The 19,230-nt window shown below is 41.6% G+C and overlaps 1 protein-coding gene and 1 pseudogene across 4 annotated transcripts; both read left to right on the top strand.

Moving 5' to 3' along the window:
* The first annotated feature begins 1,082 nt into the window (after positions 1–1,082).
* Positions 1,083–14,290, top strand: LOC123115222 (protein NLP4-like; annotated as a pseudogene).
* Positions 14,291–14,776: 486 nt separating this feature from the next.
* LOC123114063 (calmodulin-binding receptor-like cytoplasmic kinase 2) lies at positions 14,777–17,518 on the top strand. Of its 4 annotated transcripts, none has more exons than XM_044535429.1 (5): positions 14,780–15,646; positions 15,790–15,953; positions 16,032–16,197; positions 16,503–16,592; positions 16,737–17,518. In XM_044535429.1, the coding sequence occupies exons 1-5, from the start codon at positions 15,250–15,252 to the stop codon at positions 17,312–17,314; spliced, it is 1,395 nt and encodes a 464-aa protein (XP_044391364.1). In that variant the 5' UTR covers positions 14,780–15,249; the 3' UTR covers positions 17,315–17,518. The 4 variants fall into 4 exon arrangements, with proteins under 4 accessions (XP_044391361.1, XP_044391360.1, XP_044391364.1 ...); XM_044535428.1 differs by having other exon boundaries at positions 14,781–15,646; positions 15,787–15,953; XM_044535426.1 differs by having other exon boundaries at positions 14,777–15,646; positions 15,790–16,197.
* Positions 17,519–19,230: the final 1,712 nt, after the last annotated feature.

The raw sequence follows: 19,230 nt of genomic DNA, 5'->3' as shown, positions 1-19,230 counted from the left end.
CCGGAGATCTAATTCCAAAAAAATGCTAATATCGATGGAGGGGTGATTTCCTTCAATAGGTGGAAAACATAGGAAATATTTGATGTTATTAAGGAAAGGTAAAAAATTAGGAAAGTTAGGATTTTGAACTGATTTCTATGCAAATGGAGTTTTTATTGTTTGGTAACATGATATCAGTACCTGCCCGTTTGTGACGTGTCTGATTAGGAAAGTTTGCAAATGTTAAGAAACTATTTATTGGGAGGAAAGTTTGTGACGTGTCTTTTATTTGTTTCTTAAAAAAAATCACTAATGAGAGAAATCGATTGATTTAGATAAGTTAGGAAAGTTAGATTCAAATCTATTATTTGTTTCTTAAAAAATTGTTATTTGTTTCCTAAGACAAATTGAACCAATAAAAGGAATCGATTGATATGAATAATTTAAGGAAGTTAGATCCGTGATTTGTTATACGTTAGGAAAGTCCTGGTTGTAATAAAGAGAGGAGAGAAAAATAAACCGATGGACCAGGATGGGAGGGGGTGGTGGGAGGAGAGACCAAAAAACTAGCGATGGGAGGGGGTGGTGTGAGGAGAAACAAAAAAAACCAGCGATGGGAGGGGGTGGTGGGAGGAGAGACAAAAAAACCAGCGAAAATAAACCACGGAGACGATTCACTAACTGCTCCATTAGGAGTAGAGATTACAGCTCTGTAGTTCTGTCAAGTAATGATACCTCACTCTTTTTTTTTTGGCGGGGCAGGTAACCATGCCTCACTAATCGACCCGTAATACGTACTCCCTCCGTTTTAAAATAGATGACTCAACTTTGTACTAACTTTAGTATAAAGTTAGTACTTCCTCCGTCCGAAAATACTTGTCGTAGAAATGAATGCAAATGGATGTATTTAGAACTAAAATACATCTAGATACATCCATTCCTCGAACAAGTATTTTCAGACGAAGGGAGTATAAAGTTGAGTCATTTATTTTGAAATGGAGGGAGTAACAAATATATTAACCAGAGTGTGAACTATTGTCTTTTACTAAATTTTAGTATTATTTCTTTTTTTAACTCATGTTTAGTATTATTTCTTATAGGCAATGAAGTTGACCGACGGGCAAGAAAAGGAGCAGACGATCACACATGTTTTAAGCATTCCACGCACAAAGGTAAGCAGCATAAGAAATCCCAACTAGCATACCTTTGAGTAATTTTTTATTTTAAAAATAAAGGGAGCGCCTCTACCTCGGTTACCTGAAAAAAAATTGTTGCATAAGTCACTTTTATTCTTGACCGTTAGATCGTCATAAAAACAGGCGTGTAGCCAACTAGCCTGTGCCTCCGTAAACTGTAATAACATCAATGAGTAGTAGAAGCGGCAAATTATACGAAGATTGCTAATGGAGCTCGAGCATGGAGCCCTTAATTTGAAAATTTTCAAAATCAAACCCTTTGGTTTTAAATTTTCTGAAAATAAAACTCACACATATACATATGAATTTATACTATTTGTCTGCAAAGTTTCATGGTGAAATGCCTTTTTATGCGAGCTACACAAAAATGACAAAATCACGTATTTCCATCACATGTACTATTCGCTAGTATAAAAGTACATGAGTTCTTTTTTGTACAGCTCACATCAAAATGTATTTCATAGTGTATTTCACACACATCTAGTATACATCTATAAGTACTTGTGCATTTATTTCCAGATTGTTTTGAAACTTAAAAGGTTAATTTATTATTATTATTATTCAAAATTTCTTGCTTCATGGAGCCCGAGAGCAAAAAACTATCCTCTGAATTATACCACTTTAACACTTAATAAGCAGAAGAAAAAAGTAAAAGCAATACAAAACTAAAAAATACCAAAACATAAGTTTTTCTAATGAAGAGTAAATTAAGGATGGTAACATTATCCTAAAAGAAAGAGGGAAAATAAAGCCATGATATTAAAACAAAAGAAAAATTAAAAATTACAACAAATATTATTGTAGAGAAGAATGGATTAGTTGCATTGGTATTACGCTAAAGAAGAAAGAAAACTTGAAGTATATCATGACAAAAATTTGTGCATAGATTGCTTAGAACTTGCATTATTTCACAATATTCAAGAATAAGCATATGTACTGTAAATTTTAGATAACGGCATAATTTGTACATGCATTACATAGAACTTGTAATTATATGTCTATGTTATGCTTAGCATCCAAATAACAAAACACGAATGTTGAATCTCATGTCGATAGTGTCGTCTCCCTCTCACTCACATACACACATAGAGGGAGAGAGAAAATGGGCCTCTGAAGGAAGCAACACAAACTGGGTACACAAAAAGAGAAGAGAACTAAACAAATTGGGGAGGGGGGGGGGGGCGCTATCTGATAGGCGCCTCGTTTTCTTTTGGCGGCTTTTCTTGCTCCACCTTTCTTCTTCTCCCTATACTAAAAAACAAAAAAAATCTAAACCAAAACAAAAATGAAGTTTTCGAGAAAGAAAGAATGAGTGACATTCGTATTACCCTTACAGAAGAAAGAAAATATAAAAACATAAAAGGAGTTGCACACAATTTGCATGTAACGTAATATGCTAACACTAGTAGAAAACAAGGCATACGTTTGGGCCAGGTAAGCCCATTAGTACCGGTTCAGTCACGAACCGGTACTCATGTGCCCATTTGTCCCGGTTCGTGAGGCCAGGGGCCTGCCGGGCCTCATGGGACCATTGGTCCTGGTTCGTCTGGCCCCTTTGGTCCCGGTTGGCGGCACAAACCGGGACCAATGGGCCCTGCTCCTGGCCCACCACCACCGGTACCGGTTTGTGGCCTGAACCTGTACCAAAGCGTTGTCTTTCGAGCCGGGTCAGGCCACAAACTGGTACCAATCCAACCAGGGGAGAGGGCCTTTGTGTAAAAGCAAAAAGCAAAAAAAATTCATAAAATAAATAAAAAAAGCAAAAAAAGACAAGAAAATAAATAAGTAGAAACAAAATAAAATAAATAATTAGAAACAAAAAAACCTTAATAAATTAGTAGAAACAAAATAAACTTTAATAATGTAAAATAAATAAACTATAATAAAATAAATAAAAATAGCAACAGTAGGTAGAAACAAAATAAAATAAATAAAGCAAAAAAGAAAGAATTTTCATAAAATAAATAAAAGAAAGCAAAAAATAAAAGAAAATAAGTAAGTAGAAACAAAATAAACTTTAATAAATAAGTAAAAACAAAATAAATTTTTATAAAACCTGTAGTATTATTGAAACTAAAACTATATAAAATTTATGCAACTAAAATTATCAAAGTATTTTCTGTTCAAGAATTTATGCAACTAAAATTATATAAAATTTATGAAACTAAAATTATCAACAGTAAAAGAAAAAAGAATTTTTATAAAGAAAATTCTTTTTAGAAACTTTAATAGCACTAACAGAAACTAGTGATTCACATAAATTTCAAAAACTAGTGATTCACACAAATTTCAGAAAATTCAAATTTAAACTATTCAAATTGGAAAACAAATAGCACTAACAGAAAGTTTATAATTTTTATTACCTAAAAGCAAAAGGAACTAAAAAATAAAGGAAAATATTAAAGAAAATAAATAATGCAAAAAGCAGAAGAAAAAAACTAGAAAAGATTAAAAAAATGCCACCTACTGGGCCAGTACGGCTTGAATACGACTAGAAACCCTACCATGGGCCAGGATTCAGGCCCGCAGAGGGCCCAGTAGGCCCAATAGGCATAGCAGTGACAATTAGGCTCGTAAGCCTGCAATCGAGAGGAGCTCGAGAGGGGTGCGGCAGTGGGGCTTAAACCACTGCGCGCCCCTCTCAACTAGCGAGGTGGGACTAAACTTTTTGGCCACGGGCAGCACGTGTTTTGGTCCTGGTTGGTGCCGCCAACCGGGACTAAAGGGGAGCATTGGTCCCGGTTGGTGCCACCAACCGGGACCAATGGTTCGTCTATATAAACAGCGCTTGTGAAATTTTCGTTTCAGTTCCTCATTCTCCCGCTGCGCCCGTCGCCGTCGTCCTCTGTCCCGTCGCCCGCGCCCGTCGTCGTCTTCACCCCTGCCTCCGACGCCGTCCCGCGCCGCCCTGACCCCGTCGCCCGCACCCGTCGCCGACGCCGCCCTCTGCTCTGACCTCGCCGTCGCCGCCCTCTGCTCTGACCTCGCCGTCGCCGCCCTCTGCCGCCCAGTGAGCCTTCCCTCTGCCGCCCTCTGCCGCACGTCACCGCCCTCTGCTTGCCGCCCTCTGCCACGCGCCGCCGCCGCCGCCCCGACCGGCCTGCTCTCTGCATTGATGTATGATTTTTTTTGTTCATTGATGTATGTATATATGGATGTTGTATGTATATGTATATATATGCAGATGTATGTATGATTCATGGATATGTATGCATTAATGTATGATTTTTTTTGTTCATAGAATTTTTTTTGTCAAATTTATGTATATGTTCATATATATATATATATATATATATATATATATATATATATATAGTGCATTTTAGGTTATTAGTAAGTGCTTAGTATATAGTTGAACTAGTTGATTTAATAAAACTACTTTATTTTATTATAGACATAGTTTATTTTTAGTAAGTACTACTTTATTTTATTTATAGTAAGGACTTAGTAGTTGAACTAGTTGATTTAATAAAAACTACTTTATTTTATTATAGAAGTAGTTTATTTTTAGTAAGTACTACTTTATTTTATTTATAGTAAGTGCTTAGTAGTTGAACTAGTTGATTTAATAAAACTACTTTATTTTACTATAGAAGTAGTTCATTCTTAGCAAGAAAACTAATAGAACTAGTTTATTTTTTTAGTTCTTATTCTCGCATTGACGTCGACGATGCCTATCCCGCATCCTCGTCGTCGACTCGGCGGAGGAGGCCTGCTTGATCAGAGGGGCCATGTCCGGGACTGGACTCCGCCGGGCTGGTATTGGGAGGTGCTACCTTCCGGGGGGCGTAGGTTGGTGAGGAGCCAGTCCGTCGTTGACCCGATCCTTGTTTGGTGGCGGTCACGTGGGCCCGTGACGGTGACGAGGCTTCCGGACATCGCGGAGGTGGTACGTCACCGTGTTAGCAAGGAGGACGAGCACGTCCGTCGCTACATGGTTGTATTGGAGGGCAGGTTCGACAATACCTGGCAGGTTCTTCAGGGACTTCACTGGAGCTATGATCCTGTGATGGTTCCTTCTCTTTGGTGTCCACCGCCCGCGCCGATACCCGTCGAGCGCAACGGTTCTAGCTGTATTAGCGATGCTATATGTATGATAGTATTCGAGGTGTATTAGTGATAATATTCGACGATGTACGGACGCAAGATATGATGTAGTTTTGCTTATAATTGAATGCATGCTAATTTGAATACTACTTTATTGTACGATTTGGTTTTGCTAAAATTGGAGAGCACTATGCAAGGTGTATGCATTTGATCAGTTGATAGCTTATAGGGTTTTTGTTTTTGCATAAATCTAGGAGCCCCCTCCATCATCCCCGTCGCCGTCCCCGTCACCGACCCCCCCCCCCCCCTCCGACCTCGAGTTGAGACTAGCCAAATCTCCATGTCAATATGAGTCCTATAAGATATTTTGAAATGTTTTTGCTCATATTTTCAACCATTGAAATGGTCGTCAAGTTTGAATGCTCATATGAAGTAGATAAACATGTATATTTCCTTGCCGGCAAATTTCAGGCGCTCGATATGTCCTTTTTTTAGAAAGATAATTAAACGATATTTCGGGTTGACTTTAAGTCTGTTGAGTCTCCATCATATATGAGAGGACGAAGAATCCCGACTGTTATTGTGGGGGTAGCTTCTCTTTCGTTCCCGTGTGCTAAACAATTTTGTGTAATGCACTCAGGAACGAAAGGAGGAGCTACCATCACCGACGGTCGCAAATGTCAGAGAGGAATTAGTGAGGGAGAGTCTCCACCATATATATGAGAGGACGAAGAATCCCGACTGTTGTCGTGGGGGTAGCTTCTCCTTCATTCCCGTGTGCTAGACAATTTGGTGTAATGCACTCGGGAATGAAAGTAGGAGCTACCATCACCGACGGTCGAATATGTACACCACGTGAGCTGAGAGTTTTCAAGAAAAGGCTCGACAGATCGATAGTCAACCCATGATGAATAACAATGATCTAATTTAGATTTTTTTAGTACATATATTTAATTGTACAAGTTTAATATTTGAATTATGAACATAGGAAATGTCGTATTCGGACGACGAAAACCGCCCGGGGGAGTGCGACTGGTGCCACGACGACCGAGGTATGTGTGACAGGTTCCTTGAGTTGGACGAAGATCATCGCTTCAGCATTAAGCTTGCGGAGACCTTCAATGTTGAAACGGTACGCAACAACGACAATTTTTTTTCGTAATTAAGCACGACTTCAACTATTTCAATGTGTACTTTTTGTCTTTTCCAATTCGACTAGCTTATCCCATGCTATGCAAGACGCTATGTTTTGAACTACGGTAACTAACATGGAGATACCCTGGTAAGATTTTTTACTATTACGACATCCGTGCATCTTTTGCATACTTCTAAAACTAGTACATCATTGTTAACTACGAAGTTATTACTATGTTTTTCAATAGATAATCTCGAATGATTGTGTGCCTCATCTGATGTATCAGCATGGTCGCCTTGATGTTTTGAACATACAACCAGGTCATCCTACTAATCTCAACTGTCCATACCGGATTTCTAAAAGAAGTGGAGACATGACAATCAAAGAATGAAAAAATGTATGGACAGTCATAAGGAGGTTCTTGGAAGCAAAAGGAAGAGAAACGCAAGAATTGGAGATAGGATGATCTCCATTCTCCATAATGGAGAGTCAGGGTCTATATTATTTTATGCTATCTTACCTTAAAGAGGGTATTTAGGTCCTACCTAGCACTAGTAGAAAACATGGCATTTGTCCCGGTTGGTGAGGGCCTTTTGTCCTGGTTCTTGAACCGGGACTAAGGGGTCGTTACTAATGCCTCCCCCCTTTAGTCTCGGTTCTAAGACGAACCGGGACAGATGGGCCTCCACGTGGCCACTGCGAGCAGCCCAGGCAAGGGGGCCTTTGGTCCCGGTTGGTGACATGAACCGGGACCAAAAGGCTTCCACGTGTCAGCAGCTGGCTGGAGCTGAGGTTTATCTTTTTTTTTAAAAAAGTGGCTGGTTTAGGGGTTCTGGGGGTTAATTTTAGGTTTTTATTAGCTAGCTAATAGACAGAAATGTCCTCTCTTATATCTTCGTCATTGGTTTACCAACGCTACTGCTATGTTCATTTCATCCGCTGATATATAATAACTCATGCATGCTCGCATCATACATCATCATATATAATAACAAGTCCTACTAATCATGCATCATCATACAACTTCTACTCGTTATTAATAACAAGTCATACGATCATCATCCTCATAGTCATCGAACCCAACCCTACATAATTGTTCTTAGCACATGATCATCAGTATCAGGTAGGACCTAAACACCCTTAAGGTAAAATAGCATAAAACAATATAGACCCTGACTCTCCATTATGAAGAATGGAGATCATCCTGTCTCCAATTCTTGCGCTTCGCCTCCTTTTGCTTCCAAGAAGCTCCTTACGACTGTCCATACATTTTTTCCATTCTTTGATTGTCATGTCTCCACTTCTTTTAGAAATCCGGTATGGACAGTTGAGATTCCTAGGATGACATGGTTGTATGTTCACAACATCAAGGCGACCGTGCGTATACATCAGATGAGGCACACAATCATTCGGGATTATCTGTTGAAAAACATAGTAATAACTTCGTAGTTAGCAATGATGTACTAGTTTTAGAAGTATTTAAAAAGATGCAGGGATGTCATAATAGTAAAAAATCTTACCAGGGTATCTCCATGGTAGTTACCGTAGTTCAACACGTGCACTAGTGGCATGTATTGACCATAATATTGAGGAGTTCGATTGTAGACATTGTAATTCTCAAGATCAGTACAAAATGCGATCAGATGATTTTTCTCCTTATAAGTTAATTCGGAGCCATCGGTGTAGTGGGTTTTGTCTACCATCTTCCGCACATTCTTTGAAGAATGAAAATAAGCTGTCAATGGAAATAAGCTATCAACTATTTTGAAATAAACAATATAAATTACTTAATAACTATGTTAAGCTCACATGGGGGAAGAATTGGAGGTGTATCCACAAGGACCCAAATGCCCATATTGTCTTGCTGGATTGTAGGATCACCAAGATCCATGGTGACAAGCATACCCTCATCAAAACCATACATCTTGCAAAGTGCTTCCCAATTTTTGCAACCAAAATGGGTTACACTCTCAGCATTGTACATCTTTACTTTAAAATCCACACCATGATGGGTCCTTAGGAGATATTTTTTGCTTTCCATACTTTCATGGTCTTCAAAACCCATCCTCTCCAAGACATAGCGTCTTGCATAACATGGGATAAGCTAGTCGAATTAGAAAAGATGAAAAATACACGTTAAAATAGTTGAAGTCGTGCTTAATTACGAAAAAAACTATTGTCGTCGTTGCGTACCGTATGAAAATCAAAGGTCTCCTCGAGCTTAATGCTGAAACCCCGATCTTCGTCCAGCTCAATGAACCTGTCGCACATACCTCGGTCGGCATGGAACCAGTCGCACTCCCCCGGGCGGTTTTCGTCGTCCGAGTACGACATTTCCGGCCTAAGTTCATAATTCAAATATTAAACTTGTACAATTAAATATATGTACTAAAAAACCTAAATTAGATCATTATTATTATTAACGAATTGACTATCGGTGATGGTACGTAGCTCCTCTTTTCATTCTCGAGTGCATTATTACACCAAATTGTCTAGCACACGGGAATGAAGGAGAAGCTACCCCCACGACGGCATGGATGATGGAGGGGGCTCCTAGATTTCTGCATAGAGTGCTCTTCAATTTTAGCATTCAAAGTAGGAGTACTTTTCAGATATGAGCATTCAATAAGCAAAACCAACTCGTAAAATAAAGTAGTATTCAAATTAGCATGCATTCAATTATAACCAAAAGTACATCATCTCTTGTGTCTGTACATCGTCGAATACTCCTCGAATACTATCATACATATAGCATCGCTAATTAATACAGCTAGAATCGTAGCGCCTGACGGATATCTTCGCGGGCGGTGGACACCCAAAGATAAGGAACGATCACAGGATCATAGCTCCAGTGAGATCCCTGAAGAACCTGCCAGGTATTGTCGAACCTGCCCTCCAACGCAACCATGTAGCGACGGACGTGCTCGTCCTCCTCGCTGACACGGTGACATACCACCTCCGCGGTGTCCGGAAGCCTCGGCACCGTCACTGGCCCACACGACCGCCACCAAACAAGGATCGGGTCAACAACGGGCTACCTCCTCACCAACCTACGTCCCCCAGAAGGTAGCACCTCCCAATACCAGCCCGGCGGAGCCCAGTGCCGAACATGGCCCTGATCAAGCAGGCCTCCACCGCCGAGTCGATGACGACGAGGATGCGAGATAGGCATCATCGACGTCGATGCGGGAACTACTTCTATATATAGTTAAATAAAGTAGTTTTATTAATTAAATCAACTAGTTCAACTACTAAGCACTTACTATAAATAAATAAAGTAGTACTTATTAAAAATAAACTACTTCTATATATAGTAAAATAAATTGGTTTATTAAATCAACTAGCTAGTTCAACTATATATGAAGCACTTACTATAAATAAAATAAAGTAGTACTTACTAAAAATAAACTAGTTTAACTATAGTTCTATTATTTTTCTAACTAATTACATTAAACACTTTCTCTTCTTATTTTCCTTTTTCCTCTATTCTAAATATGAACATATTCATAAATGACTTTGATCATGCACAATTTTCCTATACATACACAATATGAACATATACATAAATTGAGAAAGAAAATTCTATGAACAAAAAAATCATTAAAATTCTATGAACAAAATTACAACAGAAAAAAATCATAAAAATTCTATGAATAGAAAAAAAATCATAAAAAATTGACATATTCGATCTTTGCATATATACGAACATACAAACATGCATATTCAACAATAATATCACCAAAAAATCTATTAACGGAAAAAAATCTAATAAAATATGAACAAATTACACAATATGAAAAAAAATCTATGAACTACACATCTAACAAAAAAATCTATGAACTACAAAAAAATCTAACAAAATCTAACTCAATTAACTACACATCTAAATTAACTACTACATCAAATTAAATTAGCAAAAAAATTGCTCACGGGATGGCCATGGCGTGAGGGGCGCGGAGAGGGCGACGGCGACGGGGCGGCGACGGCGCGAGGCGACGATGGCGCGGGGCGGCGACGGCGCGGGGCGACGACGGCACGGGGCGGCGACGATGGCGCGGGGCGGCGACAGCGTCGGGGCGGCGCGGGGCGACGACGGCGACAGCGAGGCAAAGACGGGCAGCCTGGCGGCGCCGGGCGCGGGGAAGAAGGAACTGAACCAAATTTTCACGAGTGCTGCTTATATAGGCAAAGCATTGGTCCCGATTCGTGAGGCCAACCGGGACCAATGCCGCCTTTAGTCCCAGTTGGTGCCACCAACCGGGACCAAGCCAGGACCAATGCCGCCTTTAGTCCCGGTTGGTGGCACCAACCGGGACTAAAGGCGGCATTGGTCCCCGTTGGTCTCACGAACCGGGACTAATGCACCCCTTTAGTCCCGGTTGTTGCCACCAACCGGGACCAATGAGCCTTGCACAACGGCGTGGTGGTGGCAGTTTAGTCCCACCTCGCTAGCTGAGAGAGAACCGCACCTGTTTATAAGGTGCGATGCGCCAACCCTCTCGAGCTCCTCTCTAAAGCAGGCTTTCGGGCCTAATCTGTCTCTATGTGCATGTGGGCCTACTAGGCTTACTACGGGCCTGCATCCTGGCCCATTGTTGGGTTTCTAGTCGTATTCAGGCCGTGGAGGCTCAGTAGGTGGCACTTTTTTGTTTTTTTGTTTTCTTTACTTATTGTTGCTATTTTTTTCCAGCTTTTTTGTTTTGTTTTCTGCATTATTTATTTTCTTTTGTTTTTTGCTTTATTTTTTTAATTCTTTTTGCTTTTAGTTTTAGAAAAATTATAAACTTTTTGTTAGTGCCATTAGTTTTAAAATTTGAAAACACTTTTTTTTGTTTTTTTGTTTTCTTTCTTGCTTTATTTATTTTATTTTGTTTCTACTTACAACAAAATACTTATTGTTGCTATTTTTATTTTTTTCCAATTTTTTGTTTTGTTTTATGCATTATTTATTTTCTTTTGTTTTTTGCTTTATTTTTTAATTCTTTTTGCTTTTAGTTTTAGAAAAATTATAAACTTTCTGTTAGTGCCATTAGTTTTCAAATTTGAAAACACTTTTTTTTGTTTTCTTTCTTGCTTTATTTATTTTATTTTGTTTCTACTTACAACAAAAAGTTTCAGAACCAAAAGTCTCATGAAGATTATCCATGGTTACGGCGGAATAAGGAAAGGACACAAGCGAAGAAAAAGTGAAGACTTACTCCACAACTATTGTGATGATACCATGCCAACTTTCAACCTTTTTCTAGTTCATTTGAAATGCATGTTGTAACAGACAAGTTTCCGTATGAAATCCTGATACTTCGAAAGAGATTGTCCGTTTTGTACACGAAGTGCATCCAGTTTTTTCCGTAACCCTCTCAACTTTCTTGCATATGCTATTTGGATGAAATGATGATACCATGCCAAAATAAAAGAGAGGCGCAAAGCTCACCTGCACGTTGCTTAGCTTCAGGCCAATGTGCAGGTGAGCACTGTGCTTCTCCCTTCATCATCTCTACACTCAGGGCTTATAAACCGCTGCGAGTGCCTCTCACTTGGCGAGGTGGGACTAAAGAATAGCTGCAGAAAGAATCAACTAAAAAACTCTTTTACCGGTTCATGTCACGAACCGGTACTAAAAGGTGCTCATGGGGCCCCAGCCTTAAAACCTGTACCAAATAAAATGCCTTTGTAACGGCCTTAGAATTGGTACTAAAGGAATCAACTAAAAAGCTTTTATAAACCTCTAGTATTATTGAAACTAAATTTATATAGAATTTTGTTACAAACTTTAATAGCAAAAAGAATTATCAGAAAAGAAAATAAATAAGTAATTAGGATTTAGTTCAAAACATTAAAAGCAAAAATAATTATCATAAAAGAAAATAAATAAGTAATTAGAATTTTGTTACAAACTTTAATAGCAAAAAGAATTATCATAAAAGAAAATAAATAAGTAATTAGAATTTTGTTCAAAACATTAAAAGCAAAAAGAATTATCATAAAAGAAAATAAATAAGTAATTAGAATTTTGTTACAAACTTTAATAGCAAAAAGGATTATCATAAAAGAAAATAAATAAGTAATTAGAATTTTGTTCAAAACATTAAAAGCAAAAAGAATTATCATAAAACAAAATAAATAAGTAATTAGAATTTTGTTACAAACTTTAATAGCAAAAAGAATTATCGTAAAAGAAAATAAATAAGTAATTAGGATTTTGTTCAAAACATTAAAAGCAAAAGGAATTATCATAAAAGAAAATAAATAAGTAATTAGAATTTTGTTACAAACTTCAATAGCAAAAAGAATTATCGTAAAAGAAAATAAATAAGTACTTATTGTTGCTATTTTTAATTTTTTTTTTCAGTTTTTTTGTTTTGTTTTCTGCATTATTTAGCCATTGGTCCCGGTTCGAGCCACCAACTGGGACCAATGGTGGTGGGCCAGGAGCGAGGACCATTGGTCCCGGTTCATCCCACCAACCGGGACCAAAAGGTCCAGACGAACCGGGACCAATGGCCCACGTGGCCCAGCCGGCCCCCGGGGCTCACGAACCGGGTCGAATGCCCCCATGGGTCCCGGTTCTTGACTGAACCGGGACTGATGGGCTGACCCGGCCTGGACCTTTGCCCCCTTTTCTACTAGTGTAATACTGATGATCATGTGCTAACAACAATTAAGTAGGGTTGGTTCGATGAGTATGAGGATGATGATCATATGACTTGTTATTAATAACGAGTAGAAGTTGTATGATGATGATTAGTAGGACTCGTTATTATGATGATGCATGATGCGAGCATGAAGAGTTATTATATATCAGTGGGTGAAATGAACATGGATTGGATTGAAGTGAAGGCAACATGCATGTGGTGCATGTCAAAAGTAGTACAATCCAAATTTGATCAAGTTAGGATTAGTATTACTTTCGACATGCACCACATGTTGCCTTCACTTCAATCTAAGCCATGCAGTTGATCATCATTGCGTGTTTACTCTTGTTGATCATCATGCAGTTGAATATTGTTTCATATGAAGAAGCTAACCTAAAAGCAGCCTGCATCATTCACAAGCTACCATTAGCACAAACATGGGCCACCTATGCTCAACAAGGGAAACGTGGAGGACACCACTCAGATGAGAACTACTGATACTGCATCTCCACCATTGATGCAGCATGCTATGTAAATGACCCTCGGATGCAGATTTTTCATGAGGCCTGCTCTGAGCACCACCTTCTGCCCGGGCAAGGGGTTGCAGGGAAAGCCGTCACCACAAACCAGCCGTGCTTCCTACCAGACATTGGATCTTCAAGTGAACAGGAGTACCCATTATGTCACCATGCTAAGATCTTCAAGTTGAAAGGTGCAGTGGCAATCCGGTTAAGGTGCACACGCGCTGGGGTGGCGGACTTCGTGCTGGAGTTCTTTCTGCCGAGGGACTGTGGAGTACTGGAGGAGCAGAAGGCAGTGCTGGACTCCTTGTGGGGAACCATGCGAAGTCTTTCCAAAACACTACGCGTGGTTACAGACAAGGAGATGGAGGACGACGCAATGTCGGGAATGAATGAGATCAACTCGGTTGATCTTCAGAAGAAGAAGGCTATGAAAAGAAAACCAATGGCGCGGAGGTCGCTTGTGTGGAAAAGCTTTACAGAGGTCGCGGTTGGAGATACTGCTAAGGCTAAGTGCAACCATTGTGGTCTTGAGCTTTGCTGTGACTCAAAAACCCACGGTACATCCTCATTGAGATCTCACTTGAAAAGGTGCAAACTTAACCCCGATAATAGGATCATGGGCCCCTTGTAAGCAAAGTACGTACTAGGTACTTTGCATCTGCAACAAGGGGGATAGTAGCTACCGAAGCAGGGTCAGAGAATAATGTCGACGTAATGCTTGAAGTTGTGTCCTCTTTTGTTTTTTATTGGGTTTGTTGAGCTGGTGCCCTCAGCAGAACCCCCCCCCCCCCCCTCCTGTTTGTTTCCGTGAGACATTGTGGAGGTTGCTTTATATATAAAGAGGGGCCAAAGCCTATTTCCATAATAATGTCAACTCATGTTTTGTCTTATGATCTTTTGAATTGAATGTTAATTCTCCCGCACACAAAAAGAATGTTAATTCTACCATGAGTTTTGGTATATGTGCATTGTCGGAGGTCATGATTTATTAGATAGCTGCTTTTTTTTTCTTTCAAAGAGAAATGTATGGATATGATTTGGTGAACACTTTGTCAATCTTATTTTCATTTTTGCATTGCCGAAATAGATAAACATGTATTTTGGGTTTTTCGAAGCCTGAAGGCTTGTCATCCACGGCTGCTACTTGCATATGCAACCTGCGTCAAGATCCAACTGAGGTTTCTCATTTGCCTCATGAAAAGTCAAATTCCTGAATCCTTATTCCAACCACCATATATGCAATCTTGTACAAACACATGTGTTCATAAGAGAAAGTTCACCATCATACATGTTCATATCCTTAAACCGGTCATTAAATTCCCATTGCATTCCAACTAATTTCCCCGCAACCGCACGCTAGATGATTAGCACCACTAGTGACCAAGTCCCAAGACTAGGTCCTTAGTCCTTGTGCCAACCAAGCAATGACAGGTGTGTGTGCAAACATTCCATGAAAAAGCAACGAAAAATAAAAGTTTCAACCATGATAACATTCCTCAAAACAAAATATTGCCACGGCTCGGGTCAAACAAATCACCAATTGCTGCTGGAATTGAGCCACAAGCAGCCAGCACGCGGGTTGACCCTCCAACCTCCGACGCAGTCTGGCCACCATCGATCGAATCATTGCTCCATAACATCCGATATCATCCATCAATCCCGTCTCATCCCCATGTGACGATCCATGAAACACCATCACCATCAGCAGTAAGAAGCAGATCATCAAGGTCTCCGCCATGGAGTCGTCTGCGGCGAGGAGGCAGCCCAGCACGAGCAGCAGCAGCATGAGCAGCCAGCAGGTCTCGGGCTTCAGCAATTACAGCAGGGCGGCCTCCGACGGGTATCCATACCCTTCTGGCTCCCCGGACACATACCGGCACCGGCGGCAGGCGTCGTCGTACAGCGCCCCGTTTTCTTCCCAGCTGAGCCGGAGCTCAACCCGCAGCAGCAGCAGCTCGTTCAAGGCGGCGGCGCGGGGCGTCGCCGGCGTGTTCGGCACCTGCTTCGTGCCCCGGGTCAGGAAGGCCCAGTCAGAGCAAGAACCGGAGGTCTCTCAGGTCTCTCGTGGGAGCAGGAGTGGAGGGTACTCTCAGGGGAGCAGGAGTGCGGGCTTCCATGTCTCCACGGATTCAGGTACCATTAAGACTTCATCCTCTGTTTTGTTGCCAGTACAATTTTTGTTAATCATGATCCTCCTCTGGGTTAAGCATCGAATTAATCAGCGTGAAAATTCTTTAGAAGATCGGAGTATTCATGGACAAATTTGATTGCAGCAGGGACAGGCAAAGGCAAGGAGGGTGCAGGGCTCACCGTTGCAGACATATTCAGGGCGACATCGAACTTCAGCAAGAAGAACATGGTCAGGGAGGGAGCTTCTTGCAGCGTCTTTAAAGGGAAGCTCAGGGACGGCTCCCAGGTTGCCGTCAAACGTGCCAGAAAGGTCTGGGGAAACAACATCATACTAATATTTGGCAACTGTCAGGAGCAACTAATATGTCTGAATATTTTGTTGCTGCAGTTAAACTGTCAGTATCTATCTGCTGAACTTAGCAGGGAGCTCGAGACGCTTCAGAAGATCGAGCACCAGAATTTGGTGAGGTTCCTCGGGTTCTTCGAGCAGAGAGATGAAACTCTGGTCGTCGTCGAGTATGTCGACAATGGCTCCCTAAGGGAACACTTGGATGGTATGCATTCACAAGCAGTGTTGAACTTTGCAGTCACATTCCTACTGGTCACTAGCAGTGTCCAACTTATCAACTGATCATTGATAGTGCTGAAATTTGCATTCACATTTCTAATTCAGTTGGCTACATTTGCCAGAAAATAAATATTTCATGCAATTTCATTACTCCATATTACTTGTCGCTCACTTAGTAGTACAACTTTGTCGGAGGGAGTTGAAATAGTACTCAACTAGTGATAAATATATTGTACAGAAGTAATTACAACACTGGAAAGATGTACTGACCAAGATTTTTGCAAAATTCAGAGTCGCGCGGAACCGGGCTAGAACTTGCGCAGCGGCTCAACATCGCGATCGACGTTGCTCACGCCGTCACCTACCTGCACGAATACGCAGGTAACCCAATCAAAACTCATTGTTCATAGTAGTAAGAAACAGAGGAAGTGAACGATGAAAGGCAGTATCAGTAGTATTAATAGCTAGCAGCGTGTGCATGATGGTGTTTATCTGAACTTGGAAACGCATGGCATGGCATGGCAGAACGGGCGGTGATCCACCGGGACATCCGGTCGTCGAACGTGCTGCTGACGGGCGCGCTGGCGGCGAAGGTGGCCGGGTTCGGGCTGGCTCGGGTGGCGGGCGACGGCGAGGCGACGCACGTGACGACGCAGGTGGTGGGCACGGCCGGGTACGTGGACCCGGAGTACCTGGGCACGCTCCAGCTCACGGACAAGAGCGACGTCTACTCCTTCGGCGTGCTCCTCGTGGAGCTCGTCACCGGCCGCCCGCCCATCGAGCGCCGCCGCGGCCTCGAGCCCCGCGCCACCACCAAGTGGGCGCTGCAGAAGTTCCGGGGAGGCGACGCGGTGGTGGCCATGGACCCGAGGGTGCGGCGGAGCCCGGCCTCGGTGGCCGCGGTGGAGGGGATGCTCCGGCTGGCCGAGCAGTGCGTCATGCCGGCGAGGCAGGACCGGCCGTCCATGCGCCGGTGCAACGAGGCGCTGTGGACCGTTCGAAGGGACTTCCACCGGAGGCAGGAGCCGCGGCAGGACGGGACTGCCGGCGCCGCCGCCGCCGCCGCCGCCGGGGACAGGGGCTCCGAGTGGGTTAGCCGATGATGTCCACTCCACACGTGTATAGCCAAAGTTGCCGTGCTTTGGAAAATTCCGGCCACGACCAATGTTTGTACTACGAAGATTTTCAGTTCTTTTTAGTAGGAAAAAAAAAGGTTACTACACTTGTAAAGCGAAACAAGTTTATGAACTCGTGTTTTGCAAATACTTTTAAATTTTGAACAAATAAAGCAAAAGGATCCGGAGAAATCTGCTCGAAATATCCTCCGGCAGCATCTCAACTTCTCAAGCACATGGTAAAGTAGGAATTTGCTTTTAAAATACGACTGAAACTGGGTTCTGCTATTTCTCAAGCAACTAATAACCATTTGAATAAACACTGAGACTTATGTAAGTATAAATGGACTAGAAGATATGTATCCAACAGCTATGAAACAGTCACTCCTAACTGAAGAAGGTGTTGCTGATTAAATCTTTGTTGGAAACTCTACGAACCTAGGTGGGATTTTAGTACAAGCAGAGATCAGCTCGTCATCTCACTAATAAAACTGCAAAGGTCAGGAAATATTTTCGATTATCATTCTCAATCCCCAGCCTGTGCTTTCAGAGAGAAAACAGAAACCAAGCACTTCAGAATCTGGACCCTTGTACAAGAACAACAACAGTTGACTTGCAACCGCCATGCTTAAACTGCTTGACAAAAACAGACCAGCTTGATGATGGATTTGTCCATTATGCAACGTACCACTGCTGCGCGGCACACCGGAGATGAGTTAGCCCTCGCCAGCGACAACAGTCTGCCACGATCTGTAAAGATACCAAGCACAAAACTCATGACCAACTCGAGAATTTATAACTCATTGCGGCATTACTTGTTCTTAGTGTAAAAGATTTCATAAATGGATTTTAGATGTCAACTTCAGCTATGCCAGAAAATAACACAGTTTTTACAAGAAAATCTAAAGCAAGACAACAGGATGATATTATATCAACAAGCTTATTCAATTATTTAGCAATCTCCATTTCGCCTAGCAACCGAGTTCATGCTTCCGGTGGGATTTTATTTGGAGTTAAATGTGATTTGTTGGAAGTTCGGAATGTTGTCATGGAAGATTTTGCGGTTAAGTTTCAGGTCCGGTCGAAGGTCAATGGGTTTAATTGGGAATTGTTGGCGGTGTATGGCACCGCGCAGCCTGAACTCAAACCATACTTTTTGGCGGATTTAGTTCGTATTTGCGGTAGCGAGCAGCTCCCAATTCTGGTTGGGGTGATTTTAACATTACCCGTAGACGGGAGGAAAAAAACAATGATAACTTTGACGGCAGATGGTCGTTTATGTTTAATACAATCATTGAAAGCTTGGATCTTCGAGAGGTTGAGCTTTCTGGTAGAAAATTCACTTGGGCCAATATGTTACCAATCCCGGCGTTTGAGAAGCTAGACCGGGTCCTAGCTAGCGCTGAATGGGAGCAGAAGTTTCCCCTCGTGACGGTCCAAGCGCTCTCTCGCGCGATCTCCGACCATACCCCATTATTGGTTGACTCGGGAGAGGCAACGCATGTGGGGAACAAGAATACGTTTTCTTTCGAATTAGCGTGGTTTGAAAAAGAAGGGTTCCTGAATCTAATAGCAATAGAATGGGCTAAAGATTCAGGAGGGAGATCGAATGTTAAGAGATGGCAGAATAAGATTAGACATTTAAGGCAGTTCTTACGTGGTTGGCCCAAACACCTGAGTGGGATATATAAGGCTGAGAAGGAAAGTCTCCTTTTACTTGTTCAATCCCTAGATTTAAAAGCCGAGTCCTCCATTCTAGATACCAGAGAGCTGAAAACTAAAGTGGGGGCGGAAATAAGATTGAAAGATCTGCTTCGTGAGGAGGAATTGAAGTGGGCACTTCGAGCTAAAGTTCGCAAAATCTTCCAAGGGGATGATAACACATAATTCTTCCATATGATTGC

Source organism: Triticum aestivum, chromosome 5B (genome assembly GCF_018294505.1).
Source record: "Triticum aestivum cultivar Chinese Spring chromosome 5B, IWGSC CS RefSeq v2.1, whole genome shotgun sequence".
In the NCBI taxonomy this organism is placed as follows: domain Eukaryota; kingdom Viridiplantae; phylum Streptophyta; class Magnoliopsida; order Poales; family Poaceae; genus Triticum; species Triticum aestivum.
This window is presented reverse-complemented; position numbering and strand designations above follow the sequence as displayed.

What these genes read in the sequence shown, in the direction of transcription:
- LOC123114063 (XM_044535425.1), top strand. Translation starts at nt 15,250, where the DNA reads ATGGAGTCGTCTGCGGCGAGGAGGCAGCCCAGCACGAGCAGCAGCAGC. An exon ending in CCATGTCTCCACGGATTCAG is followed by an intron (nt 15,647 to 15,786) that starts GTACCATTAAGA and finishes ATTTGATTGCAG; the next exon opens with CAGGGACAGGCAAAGGCAAG. An exon ending in CTACCTGCACGAATACGCAG is followed by an intron (nt 16,593 to 16,736) that starts GTAACCCAATCA and finishes ATGGCATGGCAG; the next exon opens with AACGGGCGGTGATCCACCGG.